The following is a 25,721-nucleotide window of genomic DNA, read 5'->3' as shown; positions in this document are numbered from 1 at the left end:
AGTGGGAAATTCTAGTATAACTTGTAGTCTGCCCTCCGTATACCAGTTCCTCCGTATCTGTGGTTCTGCAAGCGGGAATTCAACTACCCACAGATCATGTAGTACTGTAGTATTTACTACTGAAAAAAATCTGCATATAAGTGGACCCGTGCAGTTCAAGGGTCAACACTGTACTTGCATTTTGTTGCCCAAATCCAGATGGCTGGGGAAGGCAGGCTGGCAAAGCGATTATGAGGGTAGATACCTGGTCCAAATCCCAGCTCTGCCACCAATTAGTTCTCTGATTGTTAGCAAGTCAAATATACAGAGTAACCCTCAGGTATCCCTTCTGTGAAATGGATATAATTGTAATTTCCTTGTAAGCTTCTTATGAGCAAGACATGAGAAATCTTATATATAAAAAAATCCTAGCCCATGGTAGGCATTCAACAAATGATGGTTATTGACTTTGATCTCCAAATCAATCAGTATGTTTGCTTAGCACAGATGCTAGGTGCCCCAGGCTATTCCCTGAGAAGGACAAGAATATTCCCCGGGTGTTTAATGCTGATAAGAGCTCTCCCTGAAGCTCAGCAGATCAGGTTCTATTAAACATACTGGTAAAGACTTTGCTCTTGTCTCTTTAGCTTCTGCTTCAGCAAAGCTCCAGGGCCTGGGACAGCCATGGAGGTCCTCATGGAAGCTGCCCTGTGTCCAGCCCAGCAGCCCTGGAGCCCAACAGGAGGTGGTCTAGAAGGCAGACTGACAGTGAGTAGCTCCAGTTTTCCTAAGAGGAAGCTATTTTTAATCCTAGCAGCAGTGGAAACTGCATACATTAACATAATCTCAACTTCACCAACTTCTAGTTTTTCATTTTTAAAATACATGTTTCATGATCAAAAGCCATGCCCAGTTTGTGCCTGGAGCTGGTATCAACCAGCTCCAGACAGGGGGAGATACATGGTCACTGCTGCATACTGTGAAGGGACAATGTGTTCTGAACTGTCACCATCCCCCATGGACCTCTCTCTGCCCCTTGAGCTGCCTTGAAGCAAAAACTCTTTGGAAAGATCCTGTGTTTCGGATGGCTGATGCTGGCGACCGGACAGGTGCTGGCAGGTCAGGCTGATGTAGGCCCCAAATGGGGCAGATGGCAGCAGATGGCACCCAGGTGGGCAGCCCCTAGTACTCAGGCACCTTCCTCTCCACAATGTCAGCCTCCCAACTTCAGCTTGTTCTTCCCATCCCTGCAGCTTATTTTTACCATGGGAGGAAAAAAAAGTGATGCTATTTCTCTGCATTTTACCCTGAAACAAGTCACACCAGCTCCCTCAAAAAAGCACCCAACAGATGGCTCTGGTCCGTTGCGCTCAGAGAAACAGCAAACCTCCTGGGCTATCGGGAAGTTATTAAAATCTCACGCGTCGTGCAGAGGGAAAGGCTTCAAACTCCTTTGTTCAGAACAGCATAGAAGTGAGGAGTCTGAGTCCCGCTTCTGATTTCGGCTGTACGATTCCAAGCGCAAGCAAGTGACCTAACCTTGCTGTGCTTCCATCTCCTCCCATATAAAATGTGGGTAACAACAGTGTTTGTTTCCTGAATAGTTGTGAGGATTAAATTCATCAGTCCGGTGCCTGGCACACAGTAGGTGGTCTGTAAGTATTGGCTGGAACAATTATTACCTCTGATGGAAACCTCTGCAGGGCTGGAAAGGAATGCTACCAGACCCTGTCTAGGATGCCAGGGGAAAGGGCTGCTCCCAGGGCAACACTAACCCCAATACCACCCATGTATCTGGCTGAGAGAGCCAGGGAGAGTGGGCAGGCACCACTGCCACCAGTGACACCAAGTTGCCAGGTACCAGGCTTAGTCACAACACCCATGGAGAAGTCTTAGGTCTCCTGGAGAGGTTCAGAGTGGGGCTGGAGCGACAACTACAGCTCACGTTTAGTAAGCACTTACTACGTGCTGGGTCCTGGGCTAAGCACGTTACAGGCCTTCTCTGATTTAGTCCCCTCAACGCTATGAGGAAGGTATTATTACTATCCACAAATAGTTACAAATGTGAAAACTAAGGTCACAGAGAAGAAAGCATGAGGCCAGGACCCAACTCTGGCCTGGCTGACCGGAGGTTCTGTGCTTATAATAACTACATGCCACCGAGGTGGGGCTGGAGGGCTGAAGGGTTTCCCACACCGCCAGCCTGAGAGGAGGCTTGCGGGCCTGGCCCAGCCCTCCACGGCAGACCTGGCCTAGACAGTGTGCGGTTCGTGACTTTAGTGGGGACCCAGGTCCAAGGCCTCTGATTCCAGGCCCAGGCAGAGACTCCAGCTTTCTCACTGTACCTTTTTCTGGGGGGGGGGGAGTGGGGGTGGATGTGTGAGCCTCTCCTGTCCCTCCCCAGCCCACAGGAATTACTCATTTCCCCATCTCCATTAGTCAAACTTCCGAAAGTCTGTTAAAATGCCACCGCATGACCTGGAAAGACGGATACCTAACCCAGCTGGTCAGGAATGCTTGAGCATGAATTGTTTTGCATCAGACTGAGTGTGAGTAGGAAGGAAGGGCAAAGAGCTCAAGAGAAAGGGACCCAGGGCAGTGACGTTTTGAGGCAGCACGTGGAAGGAAGGAAACTGCTGGCACGAGCCTTCTTGAAACTGACCCATCCAGGTCCCCTTCTCTTAAGCCATCCTCCCCATCCTGAAGCTGATGACTTCGCTCATGCTGAGCTGTCTGTATCTGGCACTGGTTTATTATATTCTGCCTTTCAAATCTTACATTTACATTTTCTCACAGGCACTGAGGAAATTGCTATCTTGCCTCTGCTGGCTGTGTGGTCACTTCACCCATAACTACCCACCGGGAAATGGGCTGCTATCAAAAAGCAACAGCTGGGCTTCCCTGGTGGCGCAGTGGTTGGGAGTCCACCTGCCGATGCAGGGGACACGGGTTCATGCCCCGGTCCGGGAGGATCCCACATGCCGCGGAGCGGCTGGGCCCGTGAGCCTGTGCTCTGCAGCGGGAGAGGCCACAACAATGAGAGGCCCACATACCACAAAAAAAAAAAAAAAAAAGCAACAGCTTCCCTTGGAGTCATTACACAGCCTCTCCTCCTTCATCTCTTCCTCAACACGGGGCGCCAAGTCCTCTGCTTGTTCTTCCTCCAATGACTCTCAGGTCGACTTGCTCCTCTCCAGCCTCAATGCCCATCTTTATTCCAAGCCCTTATTGTCTCTCTGTGCCAGTTTCCTCATCTGTGAAATGGGGCTAATAATAGTACCTTCTTTATAAGACTGCTGCAATCTTTTAACAAGTTAATACATGTAAAAGTCTTAGAATAGTATCTAGCACATAGTAAGCATTGGCCATTGTCACCATCACCATCACCATCATCAATATTAGTGCTAAGATTGCCAACAATCCCTGGTGAGGCCTCTAGTCTCCAGCCTTTTCATCGCAGTGTTCTGAGATGATCTCCTTAGATACTGTTTTCAGCCTGCCCTCCCCTACTTGGAATCCCATCATGGCTTCTCACTCTCTGGGACTGAAACCAAATGTCCCTGACTGGTCTCCAAGGCCCTCATTCTCCAGCCTCCAGCCTGCCTTGAACATAACCTTCCCATATATACATTCGCTCCAAGCACGCCTCTTCAGTGTCACCCCTCACTGCATGATGGCCATGATCATCACTGCCTCTAGGCCTTGCACAGGCTCTTCCGGTCCTCGGAAAACCCTCCTTTCTCCCTCCACGTATCCAAATCCTTCATCCTCTTTAAGGAAAGACGGGAGATCAGAACCCAGCTCTTGTCCCATCTTCCTCAGAAGCCTACGTCCTCTGTCCCGAGGTTGGGCACTTAACGGCACCAAGTGGCTTAATGCCCACTGTCTGGTAGGTGGAGCACGCTATGTCCCCGAAGATGCTACACGCAGACCCAGGTGTGTGGGTGACAGACAGCCAGTCGTGGGCTCTGGAGCCAAACGCTCTTGAGCGCAAAAGCTGGTGCTACCAGTTACCGGCCACTCGACCTAGATCAAATCAGCCAGCCTCTTCAGCGCGTTTTGCTCATCTGCAAAATGGGTCTAAGGCCTGACCCTAGAGGGTAGTCAGGGGACCTAACCCGATGCTGGGAAAGAAGCCCCACTACAGTGCTGTGCATATAGCAGGCGCTCAGTAAAGGTGAGCTCCCTTCCCCTCCCCTCAACAGTCGTGGGCTGTTGATCATTATTCTATTGGAAACCAGAGTATCACCTGAAGTAGCAATTTAATCCACCTGCTCCCCACAGGAGGGTGAAGCAGTCGGTGGAAAGGCCTCTCCTGTGAGAAGCCCACCCCACCCACTCCTCAGAAATGCCCCCTCTTTTCAAAGGTGCTTTTCTGTTCAAGACAATAAAACCAGCATCCATGCCAACAGCATAACTGTGCAGGCATCGGTGACCAAAAGGTTTAAGAGGGTAATAAAAATGCCCACATCTCAGACGTCAAGCCCGGCAGAGGAAGAATGGATGGTGCGACGTGCATAAATCCTCAGATTCCTAAAGGATGTTCTTTCTCTCTGCCTCCCAGGGGGCTGGGCAGGGCAAGGCCTAGCACAGGCAGGCATGTCAAGATGTTCAGAAGACACCCTGGTATCTGGACCAGACCACGACTGGGCAAGGAGGGCCTGAAACCAGCTACTCCTCAGAGAGGCATCCAGATGAAAGCTAGAAGAGAGTCCCCTGAAGCCCAGGGGACCAAAGGCCTCCAGAGAAGCCAGGGGTGTAGCCTCCACAGCCATCCCTCTGACTATACCTCTCTAGGATGGTTATCTAAGCTCCCTGACCTTCACTTCTCCACCTAATAATTACTCCCTCACAAGGGTGTTAAGATACTCAAGTAAGACCCTGTTAATAGCGGCCCATTTCTTGGGCACTTGCTATGTGCCAGGCTCCACACTAAGGGCTTTATGTGACTGGTCTCTTTCCATCCTCTCAACCACACCTGTGAGGCTCTATTTTACAGAGGAGAAAACTAAGCATGGAGACGTTAAGTACTTCCCTGAGGTCACAGAGCGGAGACAAGGCTTGAAACCAGGCCTGTTTGAATCCCCAGTCCATGCTCTTAATCATTATGCTTTGCAAAAAGTAAAATACCACATAAACATCTGGTATCACTGTTATTCATCTGAGACAGAAGGAGAATGATATTAAAAAACTGACAATAGGGGGCTTCCCTGGTGGCGCAGTGGTTGAGAGTCCGCCTGGCGATGCAGGGGACACGGGTTCGTGCCCTGGTCCGGGAAGATCCCACGTGCCACAGAGCGGCTGGGCCCGTGAGCCATGGCTGCTGAGCCTGCGCGTCCGGAGCCTGTGCTCCGCAACGGGAGAGGCCACAACGGTGAGAAGACCGCGTAACGCAAAAAAAAAATAAAATTAAAAAATTAAAAAATGTGAGAGTCCCGCGTACCGCAAAAAAAAAACAAAAAAAAACCTGACAATAACAATGCCAGGCAGAGAACCAGTGTGCTGAGGGGGTTAGGACGGAGGGGCATGGAGTAGGCCTGGGGCCTAAACATTCCTGGCCCCCCGGTATTTCCCCTCTTCTTCCACTCCTACCCTCCATGCCCCAACACACACACACACACGCACACACACACACACACACACACACTCACTCACTCCCTCCATCTAGAACCCTGCATTGGCAGCACATGTTCACATTCACTATTTTACTTGGAATCTCACATCAGTCCCAGAGGCAAGATATATTGTTCCCACTTGATAGATGAGGAAAACTGAGGCTCGGAGAGGTTCAATGACTTACCCAGGGCTGCACAGATAGTCAGCCATGCGGTAAGGCCCAGGATTTCAACTTGGATCCTCTAACTCCAAGACCCCTATTCTTTGTGTTAGTATGGCTGTGCAGGTGTGGGTGAGATGTCCTCCTGGGATTTCAGAGAGAGCCCGTCTGTGACTCGCTCCACCCCACCCTCAGTGTTCACGGTTTGCTGAATCGTCATTGCTCTTTTGTTCACTGCATGTCTCCCCTACTAGCCTGTAAGCTCCTTTGAGGGCAGAGACCACATGTGGCTCATTCACCATTAAGCCGCCAGGGTTCAGCCCAGTGTGACAGGCAGGTGCTCAGTAAATAGTCACCAACTGGAAATGCACCTCAAAGCTTCCCTTGCCACTGTGGGATCTGGGGGAGAAAGATGCAGCTCGTGGAAGCGGGGGTGAGGAAGAGCCATGGGGCAGTGGCTGCCTTTCAGTAAAGCGCCTACTAAGTGTAGCAGCCAGCACCCCAGGTACGGGAAGCAGGAGGTGGAGAGTGTGTGCAGGAGAGGACTCCTCCACGTGCCCCACCTTGGCGGCACGGACGAAAATCTAGCCGAGTCCCAGCGCCTCCACGCGTGTGCCCATCATGGCTTCCCTAGCCAGGATTGTCAGATTTAACAACGGAAAATGGAGGGTACCGCGTTAAATGTGAATTTCACATAAACAACCAATAATTTTTAGTTTAAGTGTGTCCGTGACACACCAAATGGACCCACATCTTGGTTCAGGCCTTACCGATTATTTATATTTGTTACATACTTAAACATAACTTTTAAATTATTCACTAGTTATTGGAAATTCACATTTAACTGGGTGCCTGCGTTTTACTTAGCCACTCCACCTGTGGGTGCCCTAAGTTACTGGGGTGGGTGTTATTTCTCCAAATGGGCTGAGAATGATGCCCCTGAGGATCGAGGGGACCCTGGAAAGAGCGGTCCACAGTCCCCAGTGTCCGCGGATCAGGGCCCAGCCCGGGCACAGGAGGAGGCTGAGAGCCGGCCTGTGGCTGGGAGCCGGGTTTGCAGTCTTCCTGGCACAGGGAGGAGTGTGGAGTCCGCGCTGGCTGCTCCCCAGTAAGCGGGGCTGGCATTTCAGAGCGCGTCAGAGGCGCTGGCTCCCTGCCCTGGAAGTCGCATCTGGCCTCTGAGCCAGTGCTGCCTGCTGGGCCCCAGCCCTCTCAGCTCAGCGGACCCAGACGGAGGGCCCCAACGGGCCATTGTCATCCTGCCTGTGCCTCAATGGGGCCATTCAGGGGCTTTGCAGAGGCCCCTCTGGAGGGCACCTCCCCCATCCTGGGTGCCCTTGGCCGCAGCCTTCGCCTGTGTGGGTGGGGTCTCTGGCTGTGGCAAAAGCAGACGGCAGCCAGGGCAGCGTTACTGAAGACTGGATTGTTGACGGAGGGCACCGAAATGCCCCACACGTCACGGGACTCCAGGGTACGCTGCCCACCCCGCGCCCCTGCCCCAACCGGGGCGCCCAGGCTTCCGAGGGGCCCGCACCTGAGGGCTGAGCAGCAGGGCCTCCCCTACATTCACTGAGCATCTGAGGGCGATTCGCCGCAGCCAGACAGAGCGAGTTCCAGCCCAGGCTTTGCCAAGTCCTAGCTGTGTGGGATTAGGCAAGTTGCTTCACCTCTCTGAGCCTCTCTTTCTCCATCTGTAAAATGAGACTCCTGATACCTACCTCCTAAGGTGGACACTGAATGAGGTGAAATATGTAAGCATGCAGCATGGAGCCTGGCACACAGCAGGTGCTGAATAAATGTTCCCTTCCCCTCTATCCCTTCTTATAGCTCTTTCTGATCCACGGAAGACCCCAGGAAATGTGCTCTCCTGTGACCAGCAGATCCAAAGGCCACTGCTAGGGGGATATCTTGGTTCAGGTCTTCACAAGTGGACACTGGGCCCCTCGTAGACCTGGCACTCTGATTCAGGCCCCTCTCAGCTCACACAGCCCGTGATTAAGAGCACTGACACACAGCACACAACTCCACCTCTCATCTCTGGCGCTCCTTCTGCCACCCGACTCTGGGGTCCTGAGTATCTCATAATGACTTTACCCTTCCAGGTCTCCCCACCCCCAGGTTGTCCCTGCGCTCTGTTGTCCAAATGAGCAAACAGAGAGACAGATGCTGAACTTTATGGGCACTGCCAGGCAGCTTACAGGCAGCCAGCTTGGGCCTTAAGCAGGGGACAAAGGGGCACATACCCTGGGTTCACAGCCCTTAGCCAGGAGTCCCAGTTAACCCTTTCCAGCGGCTGACGTCCTGGTATGACGCTCACCCTCCATGGCAACCCTGGCCCCTGGCGGCAGGGAGAGGAGCCAGGGCTCCCTGTCCATCAGAGCCCTCCACCCTCTGCGCAGCACACAAAATCCTGAATACGCTGCTCTGTTGTCTCTGCATCTCGCATGCATGTGTTCAAACCCAACTCCTCTCACCTTGTCTAGGCTCCCATTCTTGCCTGCCCCCACTCACCCAGCTCCCTCCTTCTCTTAATCATCTAAGTTGATCTTTCCCTCCGGACCAGCCTCTGTCAGAGAGTGAGGGCTGCAGACCATCTTCTGCACATTGACTTGCCAAAAACAGACATTCTTGGGCCTCACCCAGACCTACAAAATCAGCATCTCTGAGGCTGGGGCCCAGGTTTCTGCATATTTAACTAGTGCCCAGGTCACACGGATGCACAGTGGAGTTTAAGAAGCACTGCCGTGGAGGAAGAGAGGCACGCTTGGCATCGCTCTCTGGCCCCGCAGGACCTTTCTTTGCACTCCCTTTCCTGTTAATAACTGTCTGAAAGAATGAATTAATTGGTTTCCTTATTGCCAAATTACACTAATATAATTGAGCTCTGCCATCTCATTTCCCAATTGCATTCTCCTTGGACTTACTTGAGAGGTTTCTATTCATATATTAGAGTACAGCAGAAAACACAAACACACACACCTGAGACCTAACATTTACGGAGAACTCATCACATGCCAGGCATCTGCCACATGCTTCATACACTTTGAGGCTCAGAGCAGCCCTGTGAGGTCATGACTCTCATGCCTCTAGAGCAGATGAGGAAGAAAGGACAAATTTATCAGCAATTCACCTTACATGGGCAGCGCCGGAATCTAAACCCTGGTCCATGCAGCCGTGACCACTTGCTCTCACTCACTTCATTGTCCTGACTTCTCTGAAAGAGCTGGTTTCAACTCCAGTAGCTCTCATCCCAGACTGTGCATCAGAATGCCCTGCAGAGCCCTGAGAAATACAGATGCCGAAGCCTCACCCCAGGCCTATGTCTGGAAGGGAGATGTCTGGACGTGTGTTCTGTTTTGACAGCTCCACGTGGTCCCGGCAAAGAATGACTGGCCACGCGCCCAGGTCATGCGGCTTGCTCAAGTAGGTCTAGAGAGAAAACTCAAGTTTCTCGACTCCCACAGCAGTGCTCTTTCAGCCTCCCTACACTGCTCACATGCTAGGGTGCTGCCAGCGGTCGAAATGGCTTTTCTCTAGCCCCTCGGGGAGCATCTGGACGCACACACACGCACGCATGCCTGTGCACTCACGTGCACGTATGCACACTCCCACAAACATCTTAGATCAGACTCATCATCTCTCAGTCATGGGACAGATTCCCTGTTCCCATCAGGACCCAGTCTGGACTTGAGGGGGGCTGGGGATGTCCCTCCTCCAGGTGACTTGGATGGGGTTAAATGAGACAAGTCTAGGGGAGCGGGGGAGGAACAGAAAGCCCCCCTTGACTCTCTCCACCACCTTCCTCCCTCCTGTGGACTCCAGAGCAAGGTGACCAAGTCCTCTTCCTCCACCTGCAGTGGCCCACGCCTGACTGGGCCAGGCATGTGCTCAGGGATGGGCGGTTTCTATGGTGACCGTGTAAGCAGCTTTTCAGTAGCCCTGATTTACACAGAACAAAACAAAAAAACTCCCACCTCTAAAAGCATTAGACAATAATTTCACCAAACAGCCTGATCCAGGGGCTCAATTAATCTGCTCTGCTCCTATCAACGGGCTTTCCGCAAATCAGTACCCAGCCGCAGCGTGACGGAAAGAAACGTCTCAGCAGGGAGACAGATTACATTTGCATGGCACCTGCCCATTCAGAGGGCTTCCCTAGGTGGGGATGGAGACCCCAGCATGGCCACAGGAGCGAGCCGCTCCCCTTGGTTCTCTGGGGCGCACTCCTTCACGGAGCTATGCTAGAATCATGCAATGCAATTTCCTATTGCAATTCAAGGAGAACTGGAAGGAGACTTCCAAACAGCAAAGGATCCTGGGAGTTGGGCTCTATTTAGACAGGGGGGAAGGGCTGTCCTCCCTTTGCTGAAAGGGCTGGGATGGAACTGCCTCCAGGTCCTGAAAGATGCCATCTCGGCCAGCCTAGAGCACACCAGCGGAGAGGAGAGCTGAGGTCCATTGATCCTGAATTCCCAGGCCAAAGAAGATCTCCCTTCCTTCTGCAGTTACCAGGCAGATTACAGCCTCCCATCACGCTGACCAAGCATTAGCCACAAAGCCCAGTGCACAGGTGAGTAAGACAGAGCAATGCAAGAAATGAAGCAGCCACAGATTCTAGAAGTCTCTTTTATGGTACCCTCTTCTAGGGTGGCCCTGTCCATCCCTCCCATCCCTAATCAGAGGGTAGGGTTATTAGAGGCAATGGGGCCTGTGCCTCCAGACAGAAGATGCAACTGAGTATTTATAGGAAGGTTTCCCTCAAGTACTTCTGAAGGGGTGAGGACATAATTGTTCTTCTGCTTCTTAAACTTTAATTTGCCTATGAAATATCTTGAGGTCTGGTTAAAATGCAAATTCTGATTCAGAAGGTCTGGGGCTAGGCCGGAGGTTCTGCATTTCTACCAAGCCTCCAGGGGACGCTATTACTGCTGATCCATAGACCATACTTTTATTAAGGAGGGTTAAAGCACAAAAAGTAGCCAGAACAAAGAAAGGAAAGAAGGAGGGAGGGAGAGAGGAAGGAGGGAAGGGGGAAGGAGGGGAGGGGGAGGGGGGGAAAGAAAGAAGGAAAACTGAAGACAAAAGAACCAATGTACGCTGGCAAATCCAATTCTCACCGCTCTCTTCTACTGTGGATCCAGCTCTCAACTTGGACCAAGTAAGAGTCTGCTCACAGGGTAAGGATTCCCCAACCTGATCACAAGTATTCCCATTTCCCAGACAACCTAACTCATCTACATCTTTGCGTTAAGACGCTGATCTTTGCGCTAAGACACTCATCCACCCTTTGCAGTAAGAGCCCCTACAAAAGACACAAAACTGTCAAAGGGAGGACATTTGGACCCATTAGCATCTTAAGGGACACACTGTAGATTTCTTAGTAGCATCTGGAGAAATAGTGTAAGTAAGAGTCCTTGACTGCGAGTCAGACCTAGATGCTAATCCCAGACCTGCTTGGAATCCTGTACAAGTCCCTACTGTTTATTCACTAAATATTTAGTAAGCGCCTACTATGTGCTAGACACTGTTCTAGGTGCAGGGGATACAGCTGTGAACAAGAGAGGCAAAGCCCTGGTTCTCATGGAGCTGAAAGTCTAATAGAGGAAGACACAAGATAATAAATACACAACATGTCTAGCGTAGACTGCTCTGGTTCTGGAGAAAAATAAAGCAGGGCAAGGAGATACAAAAGGATGGATTGCTATTTTATATAGGGTTGTCAGAAAAAGCGCCTTTGATAAAGAGGCATCTGAGCACAGACTGAGGGTAAGAGAATGGGCAGCGGCAATATCTGGGGAAGACATTCCAGGCAGAAAGAACAAGTGCAAAGGCCCTGAGGCTCGGCTTCATCATCTCCAAAATAAAGAGGTAAGGAAACAGGATCTTTGTGATATAGTTCTAAGGTTCCAGAGTCTGCCAGCCAGGAGCAGGAGAGACTTTGGAGGTTGGGGGAAATGACCTGTGCTGTGTGAAAAGGCCAGGGTGGTGAAACCTACAGGCCACCTTGACAGCCCCCTCCTTTTTTACAGTCTTATACATCTCTCATTCCAACTCTGTTTCGAGGAGCAAATCATCCCGTTGTTTTTAAGAAACAAAAATAATCTGTCCTCTTAAGGGAGAGATATTTTAAAACCACTGAATGGATTTTTCCTTCCCAGCTTTTTTTTTTATTGATACATCTCTTCTCCTTCCAGTTCTAAAATAAGCACCCTGTCTGCCCATACACTAATCCAAAGGCAACACAGTGCAGATGGCGTGGGCCTGGGGAGAGCCAGGCGGAGGTTGCTTGGAAGGCACCAGACCCGGAGAAAAGACACCAAGACAGCCTGACCAGCCTGGCCTCGCCCATGGCCTGCTTCCTCCGAATCCAGGTGACGAGACGTTCTTAAAAACAGCAGTGGAATGTGGTGAGAGCTGGCATTTGCAAATGACAAATTTCTGACCGAATTCCAGTTCTTTGGAATGGAAAACCAGCAGTTTCCTGTTACAAAATGTACCAACAGTTCATGTCTAATACATGGGTGTGGGCAATGCATATACTTCACATCTAAATTTGGCTAAAAATATATCAAAGCCGGCATATTTTTAGCCAGGTAAACATTTCTAGGGACTAGGTCAAATTTATATCGGTTCTGCTCTGCAAGCCAGAAAAGAAATGATTCCAAATGAGTGAGAAGCAGGGACCCAAGGGGAAAACCACACAGTTCCCCCAGGCAAATTGGGAGTCACTGATTCTTACTGACCATCTCCCGTTTGGGAGTGCTTCCCAGGACTAAATAGTTTGTCCTTTCCCACTACAGAGGCAGCATCTTTTTTTTTTTTTTTTTTGTGGTACGCGGGCCTCTCACTGTTGTGGCCTCTCCTGCCGCGGAGCACAGGCTCTGGACGGGCAGGCTCAGCGGCCATGGCTCACGGGCCCAGCCGCTCCGCGGCATGTGGGATCCCCCCGGACCGGGGCACGAACCCGTGTCCCCTGCATCGGCAGGCGGACTCTCAACCACTGCGCCACCAGGGAAGCCCGATGCAGCACCTTTTAAAGAACAGAGCCCCAGGCTACTTTAGGAAGGCAAGTCTTAGTTGGGTTTTGCTACATCTCCTGCTAAAGAACCTTAAACAAGTTGTTTTCCATCTCTGTGCCCTCATCTTTCTTCCCCATCCTCAACTAGATTTGGGAGTAGTTAGAAGCAGCACAGAGGGAGGACCACACAGTGGGTAAGGATGCATGCTCTGCCAGCACTAATGAGTTCCAGGCCTGCTTCCTCCATTTACAGGTGGGTGACCTTGGGCAAGTTGCTTATGGTCTACCTGCCTTGGTTCACCTGTAAAATGGAGAGAATAACAAAAGTGCTTACCTCAGAGGTTATTGCTTTTGTGATGATTAAATGGGTAAATCCATATAAAATGCTTAGAAGAACACCCAGCACATAGTAAGTGCTCAGTAAATAAGTGATCTTATCTACCCCATGCCGGGCATTTTTATATACACTATTGCTTTGGTCTGCATGACCCACTGAAATGCGACACTTTCCCTCAAGCAGCGGAGGTTTGGTAGGACTGACTTGTCCAAGCTGCAGTTCAACAACTATTTATTGAGGGCCTACAGTGTCCCAGGCCCTACACCAGCGCTGGGGAAGTTAGATGTCCAGTAAATAAATGGGGAGCTAGGATCTTAACCTAGGTCTCTCTGACTTCTGGCCTGGGGGTGGGGCTCTAAGGTGTTTGGTAGAAAAAGCACAGATGTGAAATTAGAGAGTTCCAATACTGACTCCGTGTGATCTCGGTCAAGTTACTGACCTCCTTTGCACCTCATACATGAAACTGATGAAATGCCACCAGCCTTATCACATTGTGGTGAAGCTTAAATGAGATGATGTATGGACAGTGGCCCATGGGAGGTGTTGAATGGTGGTCTGTTGCCACAATTATACGATCCACAAAGAGGGCCTGGTTTTCTGATCCACTGAGCCAAATGCAAAAGCTTTCAAATATGAAAGAATTAGGAGAACAGACTTGTGGTTGCCAAGCAGGACAGGGTTAGGGGATGGATGGATTGGGAGTTTGGGATTAGCAGATGCAAATGATTATATACAGAATGGATAAACAACAAGGTCCTACTGTGTAGCACAAGGAACTATATTCAGTATCTTGTGATAAACCATAATGGAGAAGAATATGAAAAAGAATGTATATATATATGTATAACTGAATCATTTTGCTCCACAGCAGAAATTAATACAACATTATAAATCAACCATACTTCAATAAATTTTTTTAAAAAATAATACTTAACTACTTAGTAGATGGAGGGGAAAAGAACATAGCTTAGAGCTGGTTCTAATTCTTTTTTTTTTTTTTTAATTTATTTATTTATTTATTTTTGGCTGTGTTGGGTCTTCATTTCTGTGCAAGGGCTCTCTCCAGTTGTGGCAAGTGGGGGCCACTCTTCATCGTGGTGCACGGGCCTCTCCCGTTGCGGAGCACAGACTCCGGACGCGCAGGCTCAGTAATTGTGGCTCACAGGCCCAGACGCTCCTCGGCATGTGGGATCTTCCCAGACCAGGTCTCGAACCCGTGTCCCCTGCATCGGCAGGCAGACTCTCAACAACTGCGCCACCAGGGAAGCCCCGGTTCTAATTCTTTAAAACATCAGGCACTTCAGAGCAGAACATCTAATTGCCATGAGTGAGGTGGAAAGAACACTGGGCCAGGAGTCAGGGGGCCTGGATCCCAGTTTTTGCTCTGCCCTCAAAGCTGGGTGACCATGGGCAAGTCACACCCCACTCTGGGCTATGTTTCCCCATCTGCACAATGGAGCTTTGGGAATAGATGGCCTCCAAGGTCTACACTGTCTCAGACATCCCAAATTATCTAGTCCATAGAGGCACAGATCACTAAGCAGACATCCAAGGAAGGCTGATTCTTCTAAATCTGCTTTTGTCACCCAAATGGTGCTTTTCCCTCCAGGGCTTGCCTTCCTCTGTCCAGAGACAGTTAACAAGCAAAGTTCACACACTGGAAGGTCTGACAGCTCCAGGATGCTCGTGGCCCACATTTTTTGACGTCAACGTGCGTCACTCTGAGGTCTGAAAAGAATCAACGCAAACCAGTGTGAAATGGGGATTGTCTGCAGAGCTGCAGCGGGAGGACAGGAAAGAGGTCCTGCCAGCTGTCAGGCACATGGCCCTGCCCAGCCCACCAGCACTGACCTGGGGAACAGCAGCCACAGCGGCGAGAGGAGACCATGCCCAGATTGCGGCAAGATGTGAGCAAAAGCGAACGGGGCTCCTCGTTCTGTAAATGCAGAGCCTCTGGCAAGAGGCTGGGACAGGCACAGGAGGCCTGACAAGGAGGAGACGGTGAGGGGGCCAAGGCCAGGGAAATGGGGAGGGGCTCCAAGGAGAAGAGGGTCTGGAGGTTCGGTTTCTAAAGCAGCACCCCAGGATGGGGTCCAGGCCTCTTCCAGCTCCTGGCAGAAGAAGGCAGCGGTTAAGAGCACAGACTCTGGACCCAGAAACACCAGCTTGGAATCCTGCCACTCTTCACGCCAGCTGTGTGACCTGTAAAAGTTCCACGACCCTTCTCAGGCCTCCGCCCACGGACTCCTCACTTTTCTCCTTACTGATAAGACAAGATGAATAACACAGGAGTTAGTGTGAGGATTAAGTGAGATTTCGTATGGAAATGGCACATAAGTGGTTGCTGAAATCATTATTCCTGGAAGTCTTGTCCTATCCTCTTTGCTTAACCTACTAAAATCCTTCAGAACCCTTCTCAGGTCCCCCTTCCAAAGTTATTGGTGGGGGTGGGGATGGAATCCGCCAAAGCCCTCCGAAGCCCATCCAACCCTTCCCGTCTACTGTACCGCCATGATCGCAGCCGGACAGACCTTCTTCCAGTGGAGCAGCCAGCCAGTCTGGATGCTGTAAACAGCCTTGTGTAAAGAATCTGCTTTTTCCTGCTACCCAACCAGCTGAGTTTTCCCAAGACCCGGCGTTGGAAAGCTTTGACACTGGCCTCGCTTGGCCACCCACCATCATGGGATCATCTCAGCTCACATGTCAAGAGGGAGTTCTGCAGAAGCCACATGGCTTAGCCGCAACTTCAGGAACACAGCTGGTGCTCAATACCCACTCAATCCTGTTTTTCAACTCTTTCTTTTATCTTCGCCCTCCCATCCTTCTTTTCTTCTGCAAATAGGAACTAAGAACCTACTCTGTGTTGATGCTGTACCAGCAGAGATCATGAGAGACACATCCCTGAACTCACAGAAGCCACGGTCCAGCTAAATAAGCAACCATAGTCCAAGCGATGGGGGCTCAGAGCACGCTACGGGAGAACACAGGGCAGATACTGCATCCAGACTGTGGTGGTGGCACAGGGCTTCCTGGACAAGGCGGCACTAAGCCTGAACTCGAATGGGTGAAGGTTGGGACGGGTTTAGCCAGGCAAAGGAGTTCTAAGTAGTGAGGAGAGAAAGAGCTTAAAGCAGACAAAGGAGCCTGCTTCCACTCATACTCCTCGTCTGCTTCATGCCCAGATGAGTAAAATTAAACCAGGTATTTTCATATTTTAAAAAAGTTCCTCATTAAAAAAAAATCTCTTTTATACTTTCATCCTTGGAAACATCTTAGATTTTTATAAGGGATTATCAAATCAACCTGGATCTTATGATTTCCATGAAATTTCAGCAACCCTTCTCATAAAAGAAGAGGAATTAAGCCAAGATTCTCACACTACACCAGAGACAGGAGATAAGGAGTCCAGATCCTAAACCCAGTGAAACAAACTTGGCCAGGCTATTTACTGTGAGTACGCGCGCACACACACACACACACACACACACACACTCCTACCTCATATATGTTCTCATGGATACACCACAGATGACAAGGGGATTGCTGATGTATACTCTTTAGCCAAGCCTTTGTTTTGCTTCCCAACATTTTATTTTGAAAAAGTTCAAACGCAGAAAAGTTGAAAGACTTGCACATGTATCTTCACCTAGATTCACCAGTTGTTAACATTTTACAACATGTGCTTTCTCCTTCTATCTACAGATATGCTCACCTTTTTTTTTTCCTAAACCATTTGGGAGTTAGTTGCTGACATCAAGATACTTCACCTCTAAATATAGCACCATGTATCTCCCAAGAAAATGGACATTTTCTTACATTATCCCCAAACCATTAACATCAATGGAGTAATACTATCTAACATACAGTCTGTATTCAAATATCTCCCACTGTCTCCCAAATGACCTTTCCAGCATTTATGGTTTTGCTTGTCAAGGATCTCTCGCTGGATTTGGTTGTCATAGCTCTTTAGTCTCCTTTTCTAGAACAGTACCTTTTAAACTTTTTTGTTTCTCATGACATTATCGGTTTTGAAGATCCCAGGCCTGTTGTCTTAAAGACGACCCATAATCTGAATTTATCTGATTGTTTCTGCGTGCCAACAAATGATCAAATTCCCCATTTTTCCCTTCTTCTGTCCAGAACCAGCCCTGCCAGTTACATAGTGATAACACCTTAGTGGACCTTGTGGCATCAGAACACTTAGAATTTTACAAATCCCAGAGAGTTTAACTGATATGATGAAGCAGCTAATGTTTATTTAATATTGAATGAATATATTCAGTATTTCTAAACTCTGGGGCAGAGGGGAGGAGCCAGATGTCATATATACCACACCAAAGGAGACTTTCCAGCAATTTACTTTGATCCCGTATCAACAATGCTTTTTCAGATATTTTTTAAAAAGTGCTTTCACACTTGCTATTTAAGAACCTTGACTTTGAGGTCAAACAGATAAGGGTTCAAATCCTGAGTCTGCCACTTAACCAGCTGTGCTAGTTGGAAAAGTAGCTTAACCTCTCTTGCCCTTGGTTTCCATAAAGGGTATTTATGGTGTACCAGAGTCTCATTCATAATAATTACCTCTATTAAGCTTTACAACAACTCTTCAAAAACAGTAGAGCAAGTATCATCCTACTCATTTTATAGATTAGGCAACTGAAGCTCAAAAGACAATGTAACTTATTGAAGGTCATGCAGTAAAGCATCTAAAGAGACAAAATTAGAACCAAAGTTGCTGATTCCCAGAGCTGTCATTTCTATCCTCCTCAGGAAGTAGCTTCTACGTAACGGGATGTTGGGAGGATTAAATGAAATGATGCATGCCTGGAGCTATGCATTATGCTGGTAAGAGGCTATGCTCCGTCAGTGTCAGTGCCCATTATTATAACTATTTTTCCTGTGTCACACTCTCCTAACTGATTTTGTTCAAAGGCTCCAAAAGAACTTTATAATCATCTTGACCAAGCCCCCTTTCCTACCCTATCTTCTCTTCCACCAAGACAGGGGAGGTTGGAACAAACCAAAATTCACTAAAGGTATGAAGGTTTCACTTAGAAGGAGAGAGAAAATATCCTGAGGCTGTGGGGCTACTGTTTGCAAAACACAAAAGAGGTCTGTTTTCCTTGGGAAATGGAGCACTAAGTCGTGAGTCATTCTTTAGGTTCTGCGTGGGCGACTTGGGGTTCCTGCGAAAACTTTTGTGTCACTCACTAGTGTCTTGTGTGGACTGAAGCACAAAAGACTGACCCAGTTTTGTTCCCCAAATCACATGAACCATTCTGCCCAAGACATTCTAGGAACACACTGTCCATCTCCTTGAACAATGTGACCAAGAGACAGAGTCACCATTGAAAGTGGCCCCGTGGCTATCAGTAAAACACCACTGGGCAGCTGGCCATGCCTTGGGGCACCTTAATGGCCAAGCTGATCACGAGGTTCAGCTCCCACCACAATCGTGCCAGCAGTAAGGGAAGAGGGCTTTCCTTCTGCCTTCAGAACAATAAGAAACCATTCAGAAGCCCAATCAATGGGACTGTTCCATTCTTGGTCCTGGGCAGTGCTGTCAGATTGGCCAGCTCCACTCAGTCACCTTGACAGTGGCAGCTCAGACTGGGTGTACAAAGGAGGTTCCCATTACGTTTGGTTTGCAGCAGATCCCTCAGCCTGGTTAGTGCTATAGAGATGGCATGTTTGGGACCAAAATGTGGAGGTTTCATTTCACAACTCTGGATATGACTACATTAATTTACTCTTGACTCTGACTCTCATTCATCTGACCAAAGCCCCGCTATGCCCTCTGCTTTCACAGTGCAAGCCACCTGTCCTCCATGTAATCAACCGTGCACTTGAGAGGCAGAGAGGTAGCGTAGAAAGAACACAGGCTTGGAATGAGGCAGATCTGGTTTCCACACTTGGCTCTGACCTTGGGTAATAAAAATAGGCAATATCACATATTCCTTCCTTATTGTACGCCAGGCTCTGTGCTCAGCAACTTACCTGTATTATCTCACTGACTCTTCACAGACGACCTATAAGCATCATCGTTTCTGCTTTATAGATGAAGACACATTTAGAGATGTTAAATAACTTGCCCAAAGCCTGGATTTGAGCCCAGGTCTGTCTCTCAGTTAAGTGTAATCTACCATTTAAAACTGTCTCCAAGTGATAACTTCCTCTGGTCTCAGCTTCCTCATATGAAAGGCATGGGCCACTTTACATTTTACCCAGTTTCTTGTACTTCACATTAAATTTCATATACGTATAAAATTTATATATACACAAAATCATTTATATATATATATATATAATATATATATATGTGAAATCACGGCAGTCTACTACCTCCTTGCACACAGCAGATGCCCCATAACTACTCCCTTCCCTGCTGATGAGACTGATTCTAAGAAATAAGAGTCTCTGACCTTAAGCCAAAATCTCACCGGGTGGTTCGGCTTTTGCAGACTGGCTTCAGGAGCTTCACTAAGGCCTAATTAAAACACCTCTCTCAAGGCCACACCTCTCATGTCTTACAAGTAAATAAAATGGGACACTTGGTGCTTCAATCTTGGTGACAGAGGAAGGGAGTATGAGAAGCGGGAAGCAAATCTAGCTACTCTGAAAGCTGGCAATTGGGCTGTAATTCCCCCAGCCTGGCCTTTGATGTGTGTGTGCTCACATGTGCTCATTACTTTAAGCTGCTCCATGTGTATATATTTGTATATGTGTGTGTATATATGTATATATACACATATCCAGAAGGAGATGTATTTATACACACATATATACACACGTAATGATACCCTAAATTAGCCACCAGTCCCACTCTTAAAGTGTCTTCAGAAAATTAACCCACGGAATAAGCAATAATACGTGAACTATAAACATTCTTGCATGTTGGCAGATAACCATGCTACACATTCCCCCTCCAGGAACCGAGGAAGAGAAGAAAGGGAATAACACAATAGCAGAAAAATGCACTAATCAAATCCATAATCAACTTTGATGATGGAGCGAGGATTCTAATCAAAACACAATGGGGCAAAGTTGCAACAGGTTGCAAGCTTGGAGCTGCGCTCTCTTCCCAGGGGCCTCGCCTGCGCTTTCTTTTCAAACATCTAAAACACCCACAGAGGATTTCAATCACTTCTAATTACTTTTTTAAAGAAACGAGTTGCAAGTTGAACCCCAGGCTCCTAAAAACAGGAAATATCAAAATATTATATATATAATTTTTTTCCCCTGCAACTGCTTCTTAAAAATAGGCTAACCTCTCCTCAAATAGCTCACAAGCATTCCTTATCTGAAGGTCAGCCGGACAGAGTTTCTGAACTAACACAGAGCAGATCTCTAAAACAATTCTTTGCACATGGTCATAATTTATACGCCATGTTAACAGAGCAGATGCTATAAATGTTCATTCTTGGGGGAAGGCCCAGGTATCCCAACACCAGGAGGGGAATTCGGGAGGGATGTGTGGCTGCAGAGCAGTTCCTCTCTCTGCGGGTCGAGCCCCTGCTGTAGGTTTGCGGGAGAGATTCAACGTGAGGGGTTTGGCAAGTCGACAGTGGGGCTGCACCTAAAAGCTAGCTGCTGGCTGCGTCAGGTCTTTTCACACTTGATGGCGATGGACAGCAGGCTTGGGGGAGAACAGGCTGTCACTGGCTAAAGAGAGTCGCTGCCTAATAAAAGCCACGAGACCCATGTCCTTTCCGCATCACTACCATGCTGGATATTCTGAACCCTAAGCTAATAATAATAATCACTGTCATTTCCCAAGGGGCTGTTATGAAACAGGTCTTTTATGGACACCATCCTTCCACCTTCTCATAACTACCCTGCATGCTCAGGATGACTACGGACCATGCAAATCCAATCCCTCAACTGCAAGAAGCCTTTGTTCTTTGCTCATGACTACCTTTCAAAAGGAAGATCCCAGATACGAAGCAATCACCTGTTAGGCGAAGGTGCGGCTTCCCGGTGGCGACACTTACTCCTGCTCTGCACCACTGCGTGGCCCTGCTTCTCCTCCTTCCCTGGCATGCTCATCTCACCCCCTCTCCTCCCCAGCCAGCCATTCCTGCCCATCTCTGGAGCCCGCCATCTCTTGCCTCCTCCGTGAGGCCCTCAGGATTTCTCCAGCCATGATGGCCTTTTCCTTCCTTTCAGCCCCAAGCACACCTCTCAGCCCTCTTCGTGTTGTGCCTGATGCCCTGGGTACAGCAGTCATGCCTCCCAACTGGACTATAAGATCTCCAAGGCCCAGGCCGTGTCTTATCCCCCTGTACCTCCGCCAGAGCATCCAGGAGGACGGCAGCTGTGAAGAGGGGAAGACCCCCAGCCTGGAAGCCAGACCAAACTGAGTTGGGCCCCCCACTCGCCACCCTGGAGCAGGATGACCTAGAGCAAGTTATTCTACCTTTTGCTAAGTCCTGCGTACTCTTCCAGCTCAATGGCTAGAGCAGTGCTCTTAGAAATCAGGGCCTGCGAGTAACTGGAAAGTCCCTATGACTCTCTCTCTATAGCATGCTGGTTTAGGACATGGAGTCCAGAGCCAGACTGTCCGAGTCCTAATTCTACTTCTGCTGCTCAAGGGGTTACTAACCCGGTCCTTGCCTCAGTTTCCTCATGTGTCAAATGAGAATAATAACACTTGTCTCACTGGATTGTTGTAAGAATCAAATGAGGTCTTTTAGAACAATTCCTGGCACATAGGAAGTGCTATGTGATGACTCGCCATCATTATATTATTGTCGTTAAAGAAGATGTTACAGGAAATTACTGTCATAGAAAATGTTATATATGCTTTAAGTGTTACTGTGGGAATGAAATGAGATCGTATGTAAAGAGCCTGGCACATCAGGCACTTCCCTCATCTTCCCACCATGGCTGGTACTGTATTAGGCATGTGACAGATGCTCTGTAAATCCTCGTGGACTGAACGATACCTTCTCAAGGGCTTGACAGAATAAGCTATGCCTTTTCTCACTGAGAGGCTGTCAGATCTACGTTCAACAGTGCCCCATCTCTTGGTTTAGCAATACGAATAGCTCGTTTTATTGAGTGTTTCCTAGTGGCCTGACACTAGGCTTTATACATGTTACTTATATATGTCTATACACATGTCTAAATGATGTATGTATATGTGTATATATCAACATATGTATATATGACACTTTACATATGTTCTTTTTCTTAATCCTCATAATTTGTGTGGTTGTTTAATGCCCATTTTTACAGATGGGAACAGTGAGGCCCAGAGAGGTTAATGGACTAGGTCACCAGCTAGTACATGATGGAGACAGGATACCAGGGATAGCCACCTGACTTTAAAGCCTGTGCTACTGACCACTGCACAACCCAGCCTTCTCCCCATCTCCCCAAAGGCCCCTGAATAAAAGGGGAGTCAGGTGCCATTTGCCATTTAACTCATCATCTCCTGAGTATCTTCTAGTGATAAACGCCAGGTTTTGAGTCCAGGACTACCAGATGTGTCAAGTCTGACACAGTCCTCGAGCCGTACGGAGAGGCCTTCCTGGATGGTGAATGGACACCGTGTCAGGCAAAGGGGGAGGAAGCCTTGTCCAAAGACGGGAAAACCCCTTTTGCCAATGTCACTTGGACGCCAGGGTGAGGCAGTGAGACAAAGGATCTGTACCTGCCACAGAGAAGAGCCGCCAGGAAGCTCGGCCATGAATAAAGAAAGGGCAGGCTGGTGAAAACCAGGATAGCCCACTGGGAAGTGGCCAATTTCCTCAGCAATCCATCCAAACCATCCATGTGGTCAGTACACAAGGTCCCACTGAGGGCGAGGCAGGTGGCGTGGGGGCAGCCAGGGGCCTGTGGGCCGAGGGCAAGGGAGAGAAGAAAAGCCTTGAGGGAACTGGACCACACCAGCTCCTCCGGCAGCAGCTGGAGATCATTTTTTCAGGAAGAAGAGGGATGAATCACCTTTCCGGAGCCTGCCGATGGCAAGTCCACCGACAGTGTTTGTTAAATGAAGGGTCAGATGGGCAACGGTAGAACAGCTGCCTGGGTAGCAACGATCCCAATGTCCACTTTCCCCCCTCATTCCTTGGGTCCTCCTCATCAGGCTGGAGGCTGTGTGTCACATCCCGGAGTCACTGCTCCGGCCTCCCGCATACCACCCACCACACCTCATCAGCCCCGTCTCCAAGGATGGAGGGGAAACCCTCACAAGGGTGCACCCCCAAGCTCATTCCCATTTCAGAGCCCACGTACAAACCTGTGCCGAAGGCAGAAGAAGAGCGCAGAGCACAAAACCCCGGCAGAGACAGGCCCTGGGAGCACTGGGGGAAATCTTTCTCCCACACACCATCACTCAAACCTGTCAGCTTCCAAACATGTTTAGCAAGTGCAGCAGCAAGGGGCATGCTTATCAGCCTGGCGTGGGAGCTTAATCTGCTTTGAGGGCCTTCTCCAACCCAGAGTTCCAAAAGTCTGCTTACAATTAGCTTCCAGCTCCAGTTCCTCCATCAGAAAGGCTAGGAATGTGTTGAGTTCTAGCCTCTGATCAGAGAAATCTCCAGGAGAAGGTGGAGACAGTGTCAGCAGAGAATAAGTGTCAAAAAGGTCAGCTGGTCTGTTGCCACTTCCCTGACACCAGCCCCAAACTACCTCCCCCGCTGGCTTCCCGCCTCTCCTGACCGGGACAGTCACATCCGTCAGGTCTGCCTGTCCCCAAAAGTCCCTGCTGACTAACGGCCAAGAAAATACAGCACGCCCCTGCTCCCTCCTACCAGAAGAGGAAAAAAGAAAAAAAAAAAAAAAGCAGCAGAAAGGGCAGGAGGCCAGGAGAACCTGATTGGCCCTTGCTGATTTCCTTAAAAGAGATTGCATGGCTAGGGCCCGTCACCCAGCCGAACTGGGTGATGCGGGCTCTGTCTGGAAAGGTAGAAGTCATCAATTCTTTTCATGTCATCCCCCCACCCCAGCCCCAGTCACCCGGGCTACCGGCACCAGGATCTGCTACCCAGGAAGGAGGGGCTTAGCTTCGGGCCGCCATTCTGAGGCAGGCACCCCCGCCCACCGCAACAGCCAGCCGAGACGCTAGGAGTCTCCAGCTGCCTGCCTCCGCTGGTGCACCGAGCACTTCTACTGCGGTCCCAGCACCATGCCTGGAATCCTGTCAACCCAAAGGATGGGGCAGGGGCAGGCATCTTCACGACGAGGCGAGCAGGTACACTGCCACCCCCAGACCCCTCTACCTGGATCTTTCAGCCAGGCCAGAGGGCGCGGAGCCCAACGAGGCCTCGGACTATTCCTTGGCAGGGACAGAATCTCTGCAGAACCGACACACAGACAGACAGACACTGCAGCAGTCACTGCCTTCTTGGGACCAAGATCTCAACATGCAGAACCTGACATTTCCAGTGCGGCACAGTTTTGAGAACACCCTGACCGTGCCCGCCAGAAGGAAGCCGCAGACGTAACCGCACCCCGGTCTCACAGAGCTCCTTAAGGCAAACCTCGGTCACCCGGCCACACCCACTGGCCAGCCCACTCTCCGCGCGCATCCCCCAATCTGCCGGCCTAAGTGGGACGGTTCCCTTCTCAGCCCACAGGGTAGCCCTGTCCCCTATCCGGCCATGCCAACCCCCCCCCCCCCACCAAGCATTCACCCTTCTCCCAGAACAGTGCCCCGGCACACAGCACCTCTCACCTGGGTATCGAACCCGTTTTCCACCGAGCCGCTCATCCGCAGCGGGAGCCCCTCCCCCGCCGGCTCCTGCAGCCCCTGCGATTTCAGGGGGATCTGGCTAGGGTAGGCGGTCTTGCTCACCTCCACCTTGCTTCCTAACTTGAGGTAGCAGGGCTGGGGGCCCGCCCGGGCTGGGGGCACGTGCAGGATGGGCGCGGCGCTGTGCACGGGTTTGGGCAGTCCCGACTTCATTTTGGAGGCGACCAGGATGGCCGGCATCTTCTCCCGGGGCTTCGGCTTTCCCAGCACGTCCCTGGCAGCGGCGGCGGAGGCGACCGCTAAAGGCAGCGCGGGCAGCAGAGCAGGCGCCGGGCTTCGGCCCGAGAGGCGCCCACCACTAGCCGAGGGAAAGAAAAAAATATCCCCGGGTCGGGGATCTCGGAGCAATCCGGCGAGCTCGCCTTGGTCGCGGCGCTCAGCTGGTCCCACCTGGACGGATGCTGCAGCCGGGTTTCACGCCCCTCCTGGGCGGCCTGTTCAAGGGCTCCGGGTGCTCAGGAGCTGTTGCCTCCTGCGATTCTCCGCCTGGGAACTCGAGGCTTGGACGCCCATATTAACTTGTCACTGCATCTCCGAAGTGAGGAGGCCCCTTCGGAAGAGAAGCGGCGGGGACCCACGCCTCCCGCTCAGGGAGGCTGCGGGTGTGAGCGGGCGAGCTAAGGAGCGAGCAGCTGGGGAAAGGAAAGAACGATAGTGGGGAGAGGGAGGGCGCACGGAGCCCAAGACGTCTTCACCGAGAGGCAGCTGCCGCCCTGATTGCGAGCACCGCAGTGTCACCCGCTACGCAGAGCCGCGGCGAGAGCCCCCGAAAGGTCTCTCTACGCGTGACAGTCACCACTGCTCAGAAGCCCGCCGGACAGATAGCACCTCGGCGCCTGCGGGTCTGCACATG

The 25,721-nt window shown here is 50.1% G+C and overlaps 1 protein-coding gene across 2 annotated transcripts in view; it reads right to left on the bottom strand.

Annotated features, from left to right (window-relative positions):
- NAV2 (neuron navigator 2) overlaps window positions 1-25,339 on the bottom strand; it is a 399,261-nt gene extending 373,922 nt beyond the window's left edge. For both annotated transcript variants that reach the window (XM_082660768.1, XM_082660769.1), the window contains exon 1: window positions 24,791-25,339. In XM_082660768.1, the coding sequence (XP_082516894.1) occupies window positions 24,791-25,048 (258 nt within the window). In that variant the 5' untranslated portion in view covers window positions 25,049-25,339. The remainder of the gene's footprint in view (window positions 1-24,790) is intronic.
- Window positions 25,340-25,721: the final 382 nt, after the last annotated feature.

Source organism: Grampus griseus, assembly GCF_964374135.1.
Source record: "Grampus griseus genome assembly, chromosome: 8".
NCBI classification, from domain to species: domain Eukaryota; kingdom Metazoa; phylum Chordata; class Mammalia; order Artiodactyla; family Delphinidae; genus Grampus; species Grampus griseus.
Note: the sequence above shows the minus strand (reverse complement) of the source record. Positions and strands in the feature narration are given on the sequence as shown.